Here is a 19,039-nt window from a genome sequence, read left to right on the forward strand (position 1 = left end):
AGTATTGTTCGTCATGTGCTGACAGAAGGGCGCTAGATCCTGGCCTTTTGTTTTACACAGAGTAAACGCCCTCCTGCCTCTTGGCAGACTTTTTAATGCATTTTATATCAATCAAGTAGTAACAAAATGAAAAGAAATTGCCTTGTGTCTTTTAATTGAAATGCAATACGCGAGCTGTTGAATGAGGTTGATGCAAAGAAAAGCTGAGAATAATAAAGATACCGAAAGGATTATTATTTCTTATTTAATACTTGTGTTATCATAATTACTAACATTTTCCATAGCATAGGATCTATACTGTTATCATTATCAAGTTAGCTCATTCCTTTCTAATTCTATTTATGTAAATCTGTACAAATATTTCTACAACTCGAGTGATTGCTTTCATTGTGATAGTATATTCAATCAGTATCGAAGTACTCCAATACGAGAACATAAGGGGGAGGGCGTAGCGGGCCTACCCCGACACCAACCGGCATCGTTTGGGTCATTATGATCTGAATTAAACGTTTGATCTTTTAAACTCTAGGGTATTTGTAACACCGTGTGGTAGCATCAGTGCGAAAACTGTTGATATTTTCATTTTGTCAAGAGAACCTGTTTATGGGCATTTAAAGGAATTACGGAAAAGTAAAAGAAAAGTAAAAGAAAAGATAGAGTGACATGAATTTATATCAAATACTACGATTAAACATTGAATTCAATTCCATTTCATCATCATAATCTTTCCCTTTCTTTTTTCCCCTATAACTTTTACTTTTACTTTTTTTTAATCTAAACGCGCACCCGTTTGATGGTTCTTTTGACAAAAGAAAAATATAAACAACCTTTCCATTTAGACTACCACTCTGTGATACCCAAAGCCTCAGTTGTGAACACCCACTTACCATGGTAACCTACAAAGAACATCCAGACTTTTGATAGCAAACAAAGTGTTCATGGTGATGAATTATGATTGAGGTTACCATGTGAACACGATGGTGATAAATATTTACAACAAAGACTTTCTGGAAGACGAAGATGATCAATAAACTGATGAACATTCTAAATTAGTAAACAGCGATGTAAATAAATTCAGGGTCCGTCCCTAATGCTCCACCCCATGAAAAACTTTGAAGAAATCCCCCCACCAAGATGTACGCTGTTTTTGTTGTGCAGTGCATTTGAATGCCAAGTTTCGGTTCTATTTATAAGAATGCACCTATTCGATTGGTCGCTACGCTCGCTCACAGAATTATGTAACGGCAGAAAAATAACTTAAGACTCCACCACAGAGGTGTTTTCGTAATACCCCTAGATAGCGGGTTCCCCCATGCCACTTCCCCTACGGAAAAAAAGAATATCGGCTACGCTGTTGATGAGTTAGTCGCGTAACTGTCATATCGTATTATCATGAATTATGATAATGTTCATTATAATACATACATCATTATTCATTAGCAAATTTGCTGCATTATGACTCAGTCTCAGTCTCTCAGACAACCAACACATGAACGGCCACCGGACCATCATCGGATTAAACCCACTAAAACAACTAGCCTTAGTAACACCCGTCTAATGTAGGAGACAGAATGATGTTCGCGGTGACTTTTGACATGACAGGCAGTCCTGATAATCTAGAACAATAGTGAGATGAATAAGTATTTTCGCTTTTACACCGGGTTAATGAAAAATACAAAGGTGCTAAATTTTGTCCAGTGACAAATGTATTACTCAGTTATTGTACTAGACAACTCTTACTTTTTTAACAGGATAACCGTGAAGATTATCGACCATTTTTTGAGAACAAAATAGCAGGAGAGTGGATTTTATATTGCTATTGAGTTTATCAAGTATTATCAGAATTCATATAAATTAGTATAAAAGTATTATTTCATCAGGCCCGACAAGCTTTATGAGAAAAGACTGAAAATAAATTTGTATCATGTTTTATGATGATGTTTAACAGTATAATACGTGAGATTTATAGTGAATAAATTGGAATACATTTGATAAAACTGTTGATTCATGATAATGATGAGCATTCTAGATGCAGTAAACATTCAAATGGATTTCATTGATTATGATTGTGATGATGCTGATAATGATGATGATGATGATGATGATGATGATGGTGATGATGATGGTGATGATGAGAATGGTGGTGGTGGTGTGGTGTATGGTGGTGATGTTGGTGGTGGATATGATTGTGAGGATGATTATGATGACGATGATGAGGAGGAGATTGAGGATTGATGGTATGATGATGATGATGGCGGTGGTGGTTGTGGTGGTGACGATGGTAGTGGTTGTGATGGTGGTCGTGATGATGATGATGATAGACCTACACTTAAATGACAAGTTTCAGACGAGAGATCTCATTAAATGGAAGGGGTGAAATACATTCGAGATGATCAGGAAAATAAGAGAAAGAGAGAAAGAGAGGTGGGAGAAAGGGAAAGAGGAGAAAGAGGTAGGAGGGAGGGAGGGATGGAGAGAGAGAGAGAGAGAGAGACTTGAACGAGGGACATACTTCACAGAGCTGAGACAGAGAGAACAGAAAACATTGAAATAGAATGAGAGAAAGAGGAGAGTAGTGATGTTACCATTATGATTTTTATTTTCACGCGTAAATTTAGAAACATGAAAGTAGACATGCAAGGGCATAATTTATTATAATGTTTCCAGGCACTTTGTGCAATGGGAGTAATGTGCCGATTTGACATCGATTGTCGGTGCACGTAGATGGCGCCAGACCAAATTTTACTTTTCGGATATTAATTTTTTGAGTGAAAAAGACTCAGTTCAATGCACAGTGGTAGTCTACGGTACTACGCTACGCTAGCACTACTACTGTACCGGTACTGCTGTGTGCATGCTGTATGCATTACCGCTCGAGTAGATTCACTGAGCTGAGCTGAGCTGAGTGGCGTCAATTTTGAATCTGTATTGTATTCCCCGTGGAGTAAAGTACTGTGACATGACCACTTTCTCCTACTGTTAAAAGGTATGAATATGATATTATTATTAAGGATAGACCGATCGTTTTTATGTGTTGTGTTTTCAAATCAATTGTCAACTTTTATTTGGATGACCGGAGACTACCTTAATATAATGTGTAATTGACAATGCGTATCTAGCGACTAGAATTAACGTCATGAACGACAGATCGATCTTTGGTTTGGGTCGAGGACTCCTTTGTTAAATTTAGTTTGGAGCTTGTAATGTTGGATCAAATTATACATCAATCAGACAATGGTACAAAAATAATTACGAGAATTGAGACAATGATGACCATGAATTTTTACCTGAGGATGAGACTGAGACTGAGAGTGAGAATGAGAATGAGAGTGAATTAGCGAGACTAAGTAACAAGTTAGATCTAGTCTACGACAATACTCTAGTCTTTTAGAGGGATGTACTACAATGGACATGATGGAAGAAGAAGAAGAAGATTATCGCATCCCTTTCAACCCACACATAGACTCTATGTGCATTACTATCCTGGCTGTGTATTAAAAGCTATGCTCTGGTGCTATTGATTCTCAACATTTCAAACACCACTGACACTACAAAATTCAACTGATTTCACTAAAAAATCGTTACTTTAATTTAGTTTAATAGTGACGATTGATCATTAATGACACCTACATTTAAGCAGCAGTTAAATACAATTTTTTTCTTCATCTTTCCGATGTTAAAAAGAATAATTTAAAAATTCAAATTGTGATTCCACTGTCAAACTTGCCGATCAGCCGCATCGTCATGATTGTGCGCATTTGTGTGTTATGAGTGTATTGTCTATTGACTATTAATAATTTCATGTATTCAAATGCTGCCTATTATTCAAGATTTCAAATTTATTCATGTTTCCAACAAAACATTACAAATCAATCAGGGTAGAGTGCCCAGTATTCGGTCACTTAAGGGAAAATTGCTAATATTTTGAATTCTTACCTCTTCTATTTGGCAATCTACCCATCAAAAGAAATTTAATCCTCTAACAGGATTTCATAGTCACTTAAAATATAGAATGATGATAAGCAAAACACTTCCGAAAGAAGACGAAGCATTTTTCTGCCCAGAATTTGGTCACACGATTTGTGCGTGGTATCTCCGTTGCCAAGGAGCGAAGTGTATTTGCGCACTATTATCACACAATTGCGCGATAAAGCACTGAAAGTCAATGTGTTGACCGAATACTGGACGAGCGATACCGCATGGGAAGGGTATCGTATAAAACCTCTTGTACATCGGCAAGTGCGTCATTTGCAAATTCGCTGCGATGGAGTGGAAATGATTCTCTTCACACTCATACTAAATTCATTGCGACAGCACACGTAGTTGTTTCGCAATAGACTTCTACATATTATGGCTATGCATGTTAGCGCATGGGCTAACAGAACGCGGAAGTGCAGAAAGTTGTGCGACACTGACCAATTTCGAGCTTAGTTGGAGAACTTTCCGGGGCCCTAAATCCGATTTAATTTTGAGAGTTAAGAAAAGTTGTTCAGCTGCCTGATTTGTGCAAGTTTCGTGGCTCATAAATTATTTTTTTAGTTGTTACAGCTGTTGAAACGGCTGTCTGACCGAATACTGGGAATGGACCAATTACTGAGCACGCTACCCTATAAGCATTTAAAACAAATTTAAGAAATAAATGTTGGAAACAGAGGGGTCCACTAAAAAGCAATGCTTGTACAAGTGTGAACACCTGAAATGAAACTTAGGAATAATGATTAATAATTATTAACACGTAGATCTAATGTAGGTCTAGTGCAGTGTTAGAGGTCAGTATGCATTAGCGTTGACTCTCTATGCTTAGCTGGAGTGTTTCAACCTTGTCGTTACCTGGCAGCCCTTTCTCACTGAACTGACATCAACAATTTTCTTACTTCCACCCCTTCAACTTTTATATGAAGAGTTATGGTTAATGCTTCTGTCTTCATTTATCCGCAGAACATGCAGCAGTGGGTCTCTTCATCGTTTGGTGATTTTGAGGAGCAGAGCACTGGTTCAAAAGCCAAGGGTCATAGTTCAGGCAAGCATGGTCCCTCCAGTAAAGGCCAGGACAGGAGAAAGAGACCGAGGGTAGCTGACAAGGGAGGAGGGAAGACACAGAGCTGGTCTCAGAAGAAGAAGCTGTTAGAAGGACAGACATGGGCTGAAAGACATGCACCTCAATCAGTAGTGAGTTTATCGAGGTTTCAGTGACACAAAGACGTAAATCCATATTTCGCCAAAATGAGTATTTTGATATCAAAATGTTCAGAAAAATGTAGCCTTTCCAGGAAACACAAAGACTTGACTCCACCCAACACCCCATGGAAGTCAATGGCTAGTGAAACATAGACTTAACTCCTTAAGGCCCAAGTGCTCAGTGACACATAAACCACTTTTCTAAAAATGGAGTTACATCTTTGTGTCACTGACCCCTTGATGTTATCTTTTCAATAATCTAGTTTCGCTTGAGAAGACATTGCTACTGTTATATTGGTATTCGCAAACCTGTAGTTGTGTTGATGAAGTTAATGCTGCAAACACCTTTGAACCAATTTCCAATGGTTTGTAATTTCTGGATCTGAATGAGATCTAAATTTTTAACGTCATAGTACATTGTCTTTTGTGGTATTTTTCATGTGTATTATCATTATCATGTATGTACTCATTGTACTGGTATATACATGTATGTAGACATTGTCCAAAAGATGGTCTCTTAGTCATCTATTTTGCTAAATAACATGCATTTGTGACACACATAATAATGGTTAGAGGGTCTAGTCTCATTTCAGATGTGCTTTTATTAAAGACTTGAATGTTGATGAAGGGTTCATGTACTCTTCCCTCACCAAGAGACCATCAAAACAATGTTCATCAAAAGCCAATGTAAAGGAAAAGTGTGATTAAATTACACACTTCTCTTCAACCATTTCCCCCCCCCCCCTTTCTTCTCAGGCTGATCTAGCTGTTCACAAGAAGAAGATCCAAGAGGTCCAAGAATGGTTGACCTTTCACACCAAGCAAAGAGGACAGCAGCCCAAGCCAGTAAGTTGCTATGACGATGACTCAACATTTGCTCTGGTGACATTGCCTCCAGTAATGTGCACCCAGGGCTTTATTTTGTAGAAGATGTAAGATTGGGGTTGCAATTGGATTTTAGGGTAGGGTTAGTAGTTAGTAATCAAAGTGTTTCAGTCTAGGGTTGAATTCAGCAGTTTGCTTAGTAGTGTGGGGAATGGAGCGCCGAGCAATTGGTACTGGAGTATCTGTTGTAGAACTATCATAAGAGAGTGAATATGCACTGCAAGAAGTTTAAGTCACAATAGGATAATGAATGAGACGAACAAGACTTGTAGAGTTCATAGTCCAGGACTTAACCAAGTGCAGTGCATGTCACTATTAAATGCAGGCGCTAAAAACATTTATTTGTTTTATGAGACAGGTCTACAATTTGAGTATAAAGTTGAGAAATTGACTAAAAACCCGAGCAAAAAGCCAAGACTAGCACAATCATTGAGGCTGCCGTTTGCTTTATTGGATGACTTCTCATCATACAGAGCATGGACGCAGCCAAACACATGTATGTACAATGCACTTCTCATTGTGTTCATTGTCATGCCATATGAAATAAAATGCATTATTACACCGCGTCTGATCTTATAATGCATCAAGATACGTTGATCAAGGTTGCTGCATGGAGTTTGCAAAGCTGCCGCACAAAAATTGCATAGCCGGGCATTATGGACAAAAAATTAAAGCATAAACGTGTGACTTGAATACAAGTTTGCCATCAGCTACATGCTTGAACTTGTCTTATAATATGATTTGATGAACTATTCTTTGAGGCCATTAACTTTACTACTGACTGAACATGTACACTATGCAACGGGCTAACATTTTCATTTCTGTTTTTATGTAGAACAGCAAGTAAGAAAACATTAAAAGGCCAGGAATTGCAGTTCATATTTGATTTGCCTTTTTACGAGTGGCTCAGATAAAGCTGGTATAATAGTGCTTTCCTGGGTGGCAGTTAACTATACAAGAAGCCAATCTATTTTCTCTGTTTTTGTTCTGTGTTGTGTTCTCAGCACACCAAAGCCCCATTGCTGCTGCTAACAGGACCTGCAGGAGCAGGTAAGACAGCCACCCTGACTGTCCTGGCTAAGGAACTAGGTCTAGAGGTACAGGAATGGTCCAACCCAATCACAGAAGCTTTCAAGATGGACCAAGACACAGACTATCGATCTGGTAAGGCCATTAACACACAGGGATCTTTTCATAGTCAACCTTCTACTATATATCGACCTTGTTACATATCTGTGGTCTTGTACATTTGTAGATCACTCACTAATGATAGTCATTTGCTTCTGGAATGTAGGCTGCTCTAGTATTTGGTAGATGATGAAAACTTTGTCAAAGTAGAGATGAGGTAAATATATGTGAGCTATATTACATGCTTACATTTCATTTCAAATTCTGTTGTTTCTAGGTGCAAATACTTCCTCATAATTCAAGTCTTTTCCTCTAAAATGAGAAGGAATCAATCCCTCCTTTTTAGTGTGGACCTTTGCTCTTGTAAATTGATCATTGTATTTTATCATGACTTGATCACAGATTTCTATGTGAAAAACGAGTCTCAGGTTAAACAGTTCCAGGACTTTCTGAAGCGAGCCAACAGGTACCCAGCTCTGAGTCTAGTCGGAGCGCAGGAGGAGAGAACTAACAAAGTTGTGCTGGTTGAAGTAAGTTTTCAGGAGGATACAATTTGTGAATCCCAAGACCAGTACTACATTGCTTTACTGTATTGTAGAGTAGATATAAAGTTTTAAAGTCTTTTCATTGTTTACATTCTAATCAGAAATTTATTGAAAAAATGTTCTTGATTGTTTAAATTGAATGAAATAGTTACAAGTGAAACAATTCAGGGTTTTTTCTGCAGTGAGAAGAACATGCAATGTGTCAAAAGTACAACATAAATAGATTAGATTCAAAGGAAGTTATAAGGCTAACCAAAGATACAGATACATGTATGAGAGACATTCAGGGAAGTATATTCATTCAAATTTGTGGAAGAACAATAAGAATGATTAAGGATGTAAAGGATAACAAGAATGGTTAAATTATTACTTTGATGACATAGAATCAACTTCTCCTATAATGGAAGATAAATGTAGCTCTTATTCTTCTGGTATGTGTTATCTTCTTTGATTTATCAAATGCTACTATCAGCATCAAGGTTGAATCCCTTTTTGTAGAACACACTATATACCTTCAAATTCAATTAAAAGTTTATTCAACACTCTCCATAAAAACATTAAAAAAAATACACATACAGAATGGAATGATAAAAAAAAACAAGATAGTGATAACAAAATAACAATGGCAATTTATGAGAGCATTTGGGATAGGCAGAAAGGAGGGATTCCTTATATGAAAACCTACCCCTAAAACACACACATACAGGAAAAAAGAAACAAGACCAAAAGAACAGAACAAAAAAAACAATAAAACATACTGCCATGTACAATCAGAGTAAAAAAAACACTAGCAAGAGAGTATAACAAAGTTACTCTCCGTAAATGTCAAAGATGCCCATGCTATTAATACTGATTATTATACTTATTTAACAGAAATTGTTTAATTTGTTATTATTTTTAGGAAATGCCTAATGCATTCTACCGTGATCCGTCCAGCCTTCATGCCGTCCTTACACGATTCAGCCACACTGGTCGTAGTCCTCTTGTCTTCATTGTGAGTGATAGTCATGGTGGAAAGTCTAATGTCCTTTCTCTCTTCCCATCTGATGTTCAAGACAACCTGGCTGTCCACAATATTAGGTAGGTAACAGAATGTATATACATCTACATATCATTTGAATTTACTGTTTACCTGGAAAATTACAAGTGAAAAAAGTGGAAACCACCTACTAATTGATATATTTGGTAAATTATCATATTGATCCGGCCTAGATAGATATCGCGAATGCACCTCAACATTGAACATTTGGGCATATATTTCTGTTTTTTTGCGAAATTAGGTTGAAGTATTGCCATCTAAACCTCTGAAGGCAATATTTGAAGAATATTGAATGGATATTTTTCTTTAATACAGTTTTCAGATTATGTGATGTAGTCACCCTAGCCTTCCAATTTAAATTTTTAGCCGTTTTAATGAAACATTGACATATAAGTCTTTCCTTTCTTTTTTTTCTTTCTTCCTAGTTTCAATCCAGTCGCACCGACCAGCATGACCAAGACAATGATGAAAATAGCTACAGCAGAAGCAGCAAAGGTACTATTTTCATTCACATTAGACTCATTATTTCATGACACAGTTCTTTTGTCTGCTTAATCGTTTAGAGTCTATAGAGTCTATTTGAGCTTTGGTGACAGTGTTAAGTTGATTCGTAAAAAGTTTATCTGAATCAGGTGTGGGTTATCCTTGATAGTGAATTGGATATAAAAGCAAAGCAACTCTTTCCAAAGTAATTTGTGCTGTATTTTTGTGACAAGTTATAGTTTGAAATTGTTTGCCCCTCCCTAGCCCCCCCCCCCCCCCCCCCCCTCAGCAAATGTTTTTCTATAATCGCGGCACTAATGTCCTTTGGCATGACGTTAATCTACATCTGCCACTCTCCACCCAGGTCTAAATGGGTACATGATATATGCTTGATAGGATTAAACTGGATGTAGAGGTGTTGTGGTCTTCTGGATAAGTCACCCGACTGCAGATCACAAGATACAGGGTTCAAGTCCCACTGCTGGCACTAATGTCCTTTGGCAAGACGTTAATCTACATTTGCCACTCTCAAACCTAGGTAAAAATGGGTGCCTGATATGCTTGAGCCCTAGTTACTTTAGCAGCTCGGCTATAACCAGGATAATATGTGTAAAGCGCCATGAGCGTCAGAGCCTGGCGTAAACCGGCGCGATATAAATATTCATATTATAATCAAACACCAATTTTTTTTTTCATTCCCACAGGCAAGACATAAGTTTTATGTTCCCTCCAAATCTACCATAGAAGCCTTAGCAGCATCAAGCTCTGGTGACATCAGAGGTGCTATAAACGCCCTCCAGTTTGCATGTCTAAAAGGTGTGTACTTTACAATGATGGATTTGTGCAACAGTTCATGTTTATTTCAAGTATTTTTCAGTAAACACTGGAAAAAACAAATGTGGGAATAGATTATCCATTTATCGTCAGATAGCTTAACTTGAGCTTTTGATAAAGAGCATACGGAAATATAAAAGACATCTCTGAGGAATTCTCACTTTGAAAAATAATTTTGAAAAGATACCCCTCCCCCCCAAAAAAATAAATAAAAGCGGTAAATTGACCATAGTTGGTTATTTTAGGGTCTTGTGAATTGAAGTACATGTAGTGCTGTATCAAAGGGCACAAGCATATTGATCTTTCAATTGAAATGTAAAACACTACTACAGAGTGTATCAATTTATAGTAGGGATGATGAATTTTTACCTATTACAAGGCTACACTGTGCTAAATTTGTTATGGGTATAGTGTTTGCAAAAAGATTTTGAGAATCAAATAATAGTTACAGTTTTCAGATTGTTTTGTAAGTTGAGCTTTTGGGTGAATCTGTTTATCTTGAATATAGGATAACAAAATGTAAAGAAATAAAACAAGGATAATTATGAATAATAAATCATTATTTCCTTTCAAGTTGAAACTGATAGAGTTGTCACTATGGTTTTTAAATCCTCTTCTGTTGTACAGGTACTGACAGTCTCCAAAGGTCATCACAAAAGTCTTCGTCATTGCCATCATCATGGTCATCGACCCCTTCCTCATCATCCTCCTCATCATCGATAGGTAGCAGTCAGTGGAAAGATCGAAGGAAGCAGGCCAGGGGAAGCAAGGATGACAAAGAAGACAAGAGATTGGCGGCCATCGGAGGTAGAGATACCTCACTCTTCCTTTTCAGAGCGCTGGGAAAGGTTCTCTATTGTAAACGTAAGTTCAGGATCTTGTCTATGGGGAAAGATGGTGTCTGGAGAAAAGTTATCAATACTCATTGATTGCTCAGTAATAATAATAATAATAAACATTTATAATGCGCCATGTCTGTAAAAAATGACCTCCTGGCCCAGTTGTGTGGAAATTGTATAATTGTAGGTATAATTCAAGAAAGAAAGTAAAATACACATAAGTTAAGATCAGGACATAATTTGCAATAATAGAATAATACAATACAAAGCATATTACAGTAATAAAAGTTATAGAACCGATGAACACGTCCCACTGGAAACTGGAGCCCTGCACGGGATGAGGGTAGTGAGATGTATTTGAGAGAGAGAGGTGTTAGTTACTAATTGTTTCTGTTTAGCCTTAATCTGTACACATTGATTCTGTTGATTATAGTGAATATATGGGTGTGTCTAAGTATAGCATATTACAGTAATAAAAGTTATATAACCAATGAACACGTCCCACTGGAAACTGGAGCCCTGCACAGGATGAGGGTAGTGAGATGTATTTGAGAGAGAGAGGTGTTAGTTACTAATTGTTTCTGTTTAGCCTTAAAGGTATTACAAAGTTTTGGTATGGGGTCATGAATTTGGTTCAAATTAACAATTTCGGAAGCATATGCGTTCCTACAATATTCATTGATCGTTGTCGCGGTTGAAATCGAGTCTAAAGTTGTGAAATTATAATTAATAAACTCTTTATGTTGTATAGCTCCCTCTCAAGGTCAAGATATCAATTTAGCTATGAAACAATGTTTCTTGACTAAAATCGACCGATTAGCTATTCCCGTTTGGAAATTATGTATCATAACTACATATTCTGAGATTTTCATGGTCGCAGCTACCATTGTACGGCCATAGGCGCTATTTGAAATTTATCAAAATTTACCGGGAGCACCGGTAAATTTTTATATTCAATTTTTCTCGAAAACAGAAGAGTTTTAGGGGCTAATTTTTTTAGTGATTACAATACATCCACAGGGGCATCCAAATATAACAAAATTGTAAAGATTCACTATCCACCCATTTTTCAAAATATCCCAAAACTTTGTATTACCTTTAATCTGTACACATTGATTCTGTTGATTATAGTGAATATATGCGTGTGTCTAAGTATAGCAGAAGTACATCTGCTTTAATTTTACTCAAAACAGTAAGTTATGTTTGTTTAGCAAATAACCTTTCAGTGGTTGATTATTGGCATCTTTTCATTATTTATGCCTCTATCTACACAATCAGATTACAAGTCCTGGAAGTAGGATTACATGCTATGCATAGTGTCAGAAGTTAAAAGCGTAATATATGAACTTTTAAAAATGATGTTGAGGGTTGCTTTTATGGATGATTATGAGGGTTGAATATATCTTTGATTTCTTTTGAATACCAGTTCTTGCACTTGTACAAAATGGATATATCATGCTCTTGAAATCGTGCAATTTATAATGTTCAATACACCAGGGGGTGGGGGTGTTTCACAAAGATCCCAAGTTTGACTTAACAATTATGGAAAGCTTTTAGCATCTTTGAAAATATTGTGTATAAGTTATTTTAAAAGGTATAAAATGTTGATTCAAATCATTCATATTTTCTATTATCATGGGAGATTTCATGATCATTACATGGCTACACATGGCTCTCCATAATTTTTAATTCCAACTTAGAATCTTTGTGAAACACCCCTCTGGGCTAAATAAAAATAACCAGTGTGACATCAAGTATTGTGCTTCCACTTGTAGGAGAGCCCAAGACAGCCAGTGACCCAGTACTGCCCCCTCATCTTCACCATCATGATAGAGATAGGCTCATCATAAACCCAGAGGTAACTAAGACCACAAAAAATGTTTGTATGTTTGTCTGTTTTACTTACCTGACTCCTATGAAAGCATGTGTATGCTTAAAGTAAGCAACAAATGGCCTTAAGTCGTCTTTGAGGGACTTGGTCATGAGGAATGGATTAATGTCTTAATACCAAAGGGCACAAGCGCATCAAGTTGGTTCAAACCCAGGACCTCCCGGTTGCAAGACCACTGCTCTACCGATGTGATGCGAAACATAACATTTCCTCTCAATGGCTTTAATTCCTCTCTGAGGGACTTGGTAATGAGGATTAATGTCTTGCCAAAAGGTAGTTTCAAACCCAGGACCTCCCTGTTGCGAGACCACTGCTCTACTGGTGCGGTGCGAAACATAACATTTCGTCAGTCAAGAACTTGTTCTTCCCTGTAGCCATGTGATATACGACCACAATCAATTGCAGATTTCCCAACCCCCTAACAAGTGATAAAACAAAAAAGTTTGGTATCCAGTGAACTATCATATTTATGGGGAGAATGTGTTCCGTCTTTAAAGATAAAGGTGAGTTCTGGTCATGCGATTGCATTGTGAAAGAAAAGGTGTGGAATGGATCAGAAAAAGTCGATCATGTACGTAGCATGTAAGTATTGGTGTGTACTGCAAGGTTCTGAAGTCATCAAAATCATAATAAATTTGGCCTAGTCTTAGAAGTAACAAGCACTGTACACAGAAAGATGTATATGGGACTACACAAATTTTGTCGGGGCTACTATACCTTGATTTCCTTATCTTTCTATGCTCATTACTCAGCCAGTATACATTTTCTTCCAAGATTGTTTGGCACATGACATTTATTTGTAATCTTGAACATTCAGTGTAAGTTTCGTTTGATTCTGTGAGAATTCATTTTCTTTTTTTACCAGAACTCAAGTTTATCTTTAACTCATTCATGCTGTTCATATATTCCTATCAGGAGCTTATTGAAAGAACACACATGAGCAGTGAGAACTTCACCTTGTACCTTCATCAGAACTACTTAGACTTCTACACTGACCTGGAAGATGTTGTAGAGGGCAGCAGATATCTTAGCGACACTGATTTTCTCACGTGTGAATGGGCAGTAAGTTATCTCTCATCACTTTCTACTTTATGTTGTGGCTGTTTTTTAATTTCTTGTCATGGTTTCAGCTTTCCTTTTTTTCCTTGTTGATTCTGCATCTATCACTCATTTAAAAATTGTATTAGTAAGTTAATAATACTTCCATTACATTTAACATGTTAAGCAACATAATCTTTCCTGGAAACTACATGTTTTGTTGTTTTCTCCCAAACAGGTTATGATAGAGATATATGCACACTTTTATGATTCTCATATTTAAGTTAAAGTGAAGAGAATGCTTCTTCAATTATTCACATTGATAGCACCTGTGATTATTCTTGAAGAGCAGCTTTAATCAAATTTGCTGTGTTTATTTTGTGACATCCTGCAAGATTTCTGTGAATGTTTACTACTGTACCATCATTGTTTGTACTTTGTTGTTATGACTGTATTTGTTTACTTGTTGTGTACAGCATGGAATGACAATGAGACAATAGCCCAAATAAAACCAGAGAATCCCAAGTCCTTACTTCCTTTCTGACCCCTTACGTTATTGTGTGTATTTTGACTTTTCCTGTACAGCATCGAACGACGATGCGGCAGTACAGCTCTTCTGTAGCAGTGCGTAGTCTGGTTCACCACAACTCAAGTAGGAGCAGATGCAGCCAAGATGGAGGAACAGGAGGGGGTCGAGGAGGAGGATGGAAACCTCTTCATAAACCTGAATGGTTCGAAGTCTCAAGAAAGGTACGATTCATAGCCGCTCTCTTATTGCATGTGCACTATATTGGAATTGATTGTGCAACAAATGAATTGTATTTGCTAGTTTGTGTATTGTAATAAGTGAGGTGCGATGGCTCAGATGTAGAGCAGTGGTCTCTAATAAGTGGGAGGTCCTGGGTTTGAAACCAATTTGATGTGCTATTGCGTTTGGCAAGGCATTACTCCTAATTACCTAGTCCCTCGATTAGCACTTCAGGCCGTCAGCCCCCTGGTAGCTTACGTACAAGCATACACATGCTTTCTTTAGCAGTCAGGTAATACAATCAAACCAACCAACGTTCAATATGTCTGTTGAATTTAATTGCAGTGCATTTTTAGCAGGAGAGTTGTCTCTCATCAGAAGCAAGACAAACATTATTTTTTAACACAGATGTACAACATACTGCAATAAGTTTTGGGAATTCTTTGATAAGAACATGGGGAATTTAAGACTCCAGGGTATAAGTTTAGTCTAGCCTAAATTAATGCTCACGCAAGGCCAGGGCCAAGTCACAAACACATATAAATTACAGTCTCTATTTGAAAGGAGTTATCGAACAATGATTTTTATATGACTGATGTTTATTCACAAGAAAAATGAAGGTGAGATTCAATATATTTACTTGCCACAACCTAATTACAGTTACTTAACTCGCATTCATACGGGTTCTTGCCCTTTGGCTTTGGAAGCTCCCGAGCTACATCTTCCCAGCTCCTTCTAAGTTCTCAAAACTGGTCTGACATAAAATCTACCTCAGCTCCAAGCTTTTTAAACAATCCCCAAAGCCCTGCCCAAATCGGAGCTCGTCTCCCAATTCAGACCTCCCTTTAAAATTCTCGAACATCCAATTTCTGTAACAATACATTCTTGCTTGTAATAAGAGATATATAGACAAACCAAGAAATGTGTTAGCATGAGAATAAAAGCTTGTCCTTCTACCATTTCCCAGGCTTCACAAAGTGATTTGAACGTATAACTTCCAAGGTTTCCATGATCGTCCATGATTGTTGATACCCATAATAAGGAAACATCCTAATGATACCTGGGGGGTGTTTCACAAAGACTAAGATTGACTTTAAGTTGGATTTAACTATGGCAGGCCCTTCATGCCACTGTTTGCTCTCACCATTTAGATGATATTTTTCTTCAATAATGAATTATCATATCAAAAATGTAAATTCTGTAGATTTGTGACCATGATGTGTACGTCCCTTGAGAGACGATTGCCAGTAAATGGTGAGAGCAAACAGTGGCATGAACAGCCTGCCATAGTTAGTCTAACTTAAAGTCGATCTTAGTCTTTGTGAAACACCCCCCTGGATTTCAGAACACAAGATGTGGTGTTCGTTTATAATCGTACACAAGAATGATGACATTTTGAAATCTGTGTCAATCAATCCCTATCAGTATCGAGAGAGCTGTGCCGCTGCCAAGGGACTGTTTGTTGGTCACTGCTGGACGCCTTTAGATCTTCAGACTCAGCTCTTGCCTTACCTAGCATTAATCAATGTCCCTCTCAAAAACCCAGGTAGGTCAAAGAGTTTACTCGATCTCTGTGCTTGTTAAAGGTATCGTTTAACAATGTTAAATCTGAGATGCATGGCCCTACATGTTATCAGTGTCAATGATATGGTGTAATATTGAAGCCCTAAACAAACTGCGCTTCAAAATGATCATGAAGTGCCTCCAGAAAGCAAAAATCTTTGAATGACCGTTTTTGTCCTACTCATTTTCCCCAATAGACTGTAGTGTTATAAAAACCGTTAGGAAAACAAAAAATGGAATTTCGATTTCCAATCATAAATATCTTGATAATCAGACAGGCAATCGGCTTGTAAAAGTCATGGGATTCCTGACTGACATCAAGGTTTATAATTATGATTGCAGCATGACCTAAATTCAGGATTTCATTTCAGAATCTGAGGCAATGTTACCCAATCCCTTTAATGAGTATTGATGCAGGGCTCCAGATAGCCACTGGCCAAAGGGGAAACAACCCTGTAAATTTCACCTAGAATCCCAAATTCAGCATTTTCTCTTTTAAAATTGTAAGATATAAAAACAAATGTAAATGAATGAATTAAATACTGTCACAGAACTGTATGAAGAAGAATGCCATCAATTTTTATTTTTTTGCTCAGATTTCTCCATTAACCCTATTTAGCCCGGGCTATTTTGAAACTGCATAGCCCAGGGGGGGGCTTCTCAGGCCCCCCCCTGTGATCTCGGCCGTGAAACGCCCGATCGCCGCGAAAATTTGCATACATGTCAAGTGAAGTGTATAGAATACTATGGTAATTTCAATTTTTTTGAAAAATTCACTCATTTGTATATTTATGGTAATTTATGCAAATAAGGTCATTAAATTCACATTTTTGCCCATAAATCAGACATTATTCATATTTAAGCATTCTTTCTCACTACATATATTTGTTAGACCATTTGGAATAATAATACAACACAAAAATTTGAAAAACCAGGGTTATTCCTTATGTTATCTATTGTTTTGATAATTTCTTATGTATTTCTTTGTTTTTTTAACTTATGTATTTTATTGTTTTTGTTGTTTTATTTCATTTCCAACTATAATTCAACTATTTTGACCCCAAAATAAACACCTAAAATCTAAACAATACCAAATAACCAATGTTTTACCTCTTTATTTGAAAAATGAGATTTCCATATGTTTTCTACACAAATCACAAAAATGAGCGATTTTCGGGCTGACATGCGAAGACAAAAGGACACGTGACTTTGTAATGGTAGGTCCGATTTTCGAAAAATTTCTTTCAAAAGTTGCGCAAGACTCGAAAGAAAAAAGTCACAAAATTTCAGTGCAAGATTTTCTTGCGTTAAAAAATTATCGCGAAAAATGTCGAGGGGGGGGCTTCTCAAGCCCCCCCCCCGGGCTAAATAGGGTTAATACGTACTGTAATGTTTTTCATTTAGAGATTAGTTAGTGTTAAACTTGACTCTTTTTTCATGAATGATTACCAAAGAGTAGAAGAATTTAAAAAAAAGGAATGTAAATTATGTAACAAGCTGGAAAGATTCAGCAAGACATAGTCATAGTGCAGCTATATCTCACAAAGCATTTACTGTCAAGTTATGCATTTTAATTCATCTAGCATGTATATGTTTGAGTTGATAATATTTAGATTCCTTTAAAACTTATTGCCTTATGTCTGTCATTTTTTCTTGTTCTATAGGACAATTCTCCTTTCTCCAAGATGTAACAAGGTTCTCAAATCGGAAGCAAATGAGGTTGGTAGATTCTGTGTTCTTCGATATCATGAGATAATTTATGAAATTCTCTATGAAAGGATTTCTTAAAGGAAATTTACCAAGATTTGTTTGTGAAATATTTTGATTGGAACTAAAATAGTTATTGCAAACTACATGAGAGTCAAAAGCTCAATTTAATAATCTAGTATAAAACATATTTTGATAAATTCAGACTATTCAAATTTTAAAAGAACTGAATAATATTTTACAAAGGTCATCAAATCTTCTCAATAACCTTACACATGTAAATGTCAATATACTTTTTAACGTAGCATTTGACACAGTAATAGCCCTCATGTAGTGGCATATTGCTGTAATGCAGAATTATATATTTCAAGGAGTTATAACACGTCATTTTTCTGTTATCAAATCTTGTACAGAAAATGGCCAAAGAAGCTTGATGAAAAGGACATCGACGATGCAAGCCTGGAGGAAGATTTCCCTAGCTCACAGAGTTCAGTGACCTCGTCACAGAACAGCCGAACAAAGCTGACTTTGAACAGTCATAACACAGATGCCTTGAACGATGCAGCCTTCGCTGAGGATGAAGAAGATGATGAAGAGATAGTCATTGAAGACTATGATGATGATTAGATTTGATGTAGTCACTCCTAGGTCCTAGACAAAACAGTCGACCCTAACTGACGTTGAACAGTCATAACACAGATGCCTTGAACAATGCAGCCTTTACTGAGGATGAAGAAGATGATGAAGAAATAGTCATTGAAGACTATGATGATGATTAGATTTGATGTAGTCACTCCTAGGTCCTAGACAAAACAATCGACCCTAACTGACGTTGAACAGTCACAACACAAATGCCTTGAACGATGCAGCCTTTACTGAGGATGAAGAAGATGATGAAGAAATAGTCATTGAAGACTATGATGATGATTAGATTTGATGTAGTCACTCCTAGGTCCTAGACAAAACAATCGACCCTAACTGACGTTGAACAGTCATAACACAGATGCCTTGAACGATGCAGCCTTTACTGAGGATGAAGAAGATGATGAAGAAATAGTCATTGAAGACTATGATGATGATTAGATTTGACGACATCATTCCTAGGTCCCAGAGTTCAATGACCTCATCACAGAACAGCCGACCAAAGCTGACTTTGAACAG

General features: G+C 37.0%; 1 protein-coding gene across 1 annotated transcript; it reads left to right on the forward strand.

Moving 5' to 3' along the window:
• Window positions 1-2,871: 2,871 nt before the first annotated feature.
• On the forward strand, window positions 2,872-18,714 carry LOC582037 (cell cycle checkpoint protein RAD17). The gene is made up of 15 exons (XM_030996028.1): window positions 2,872-2,986; window positions 4,939-5,169; window positions 5,935-6,024; window positions 7,068-7,227; window positions 7,594-7,721; window positions 8,638-8,816; window positions 9,201-9,270; window positions 9,963-10,074; window positions 10,720-10,956; window positions 12,707-12,789; window positions 13,738-13,884; window positions 14,446-14,610; window positions 16,034-16,154; window positions 17,836-17,890; window positions 18,292-18,714. Exons 2-15 carry the CDS (start codon window positions 4,942-4,944, stop codon window positions 18,503-18,505), a joined length of 1,989 nt encoding a protein of 662 aa, XP_030851888.1. The 5' UTR covers window positions 2,872-2,986; window positions 4,939-4,941; the 3' UTR covers window positions 18,506-18,714.
• Window positions 18,715-19,039: the final 325 nt, after the last annotated feature.

This window comes from Strongylocentrotus purpuratus, unplaced genomic scaffold, assembly GCF_000002235.5.
Source record: "Strongylocentrotus purpuratus isolate Spur 01 unplaced genomic scaffold, Spur_5.0 spur5_scaffold_3, whole genome shotgun sequence".
Classification (NCBI taxonomy): Eukaryota; Metazoa; Echinodermata; class Echinoidea; order Camarodonta; family Strongylocentrotidae; genus Strongylocentrotus; species Strongylocentrotus purpuratus.

Excerpts from the sequence above, each read along its gene's own strand:
- LOC582037 (XM_030996028.1), top strand. The coding sequence starts at position 4,942 with ATGCAGCAGTGGGTCTCTTCATCGTTTGGTGATTTTGAGGAGCAGAGC. Across the intron at positions 8,817-9,200 it reads CTGGCTGTCCACAATATTAG|TTTCAATCCAGTCGCACCGA; the intron begins GTAGGTAACAGA and ends CTTTCTTCCTAG. Across the intron at positions 14,611-16,033 it reads GGTTCGAAGTCTCAAGAAAG|TATCGAGAGAGCTGTGCCGC; the intron begins GTACGATTCATA and ends AATCCCTATCAG.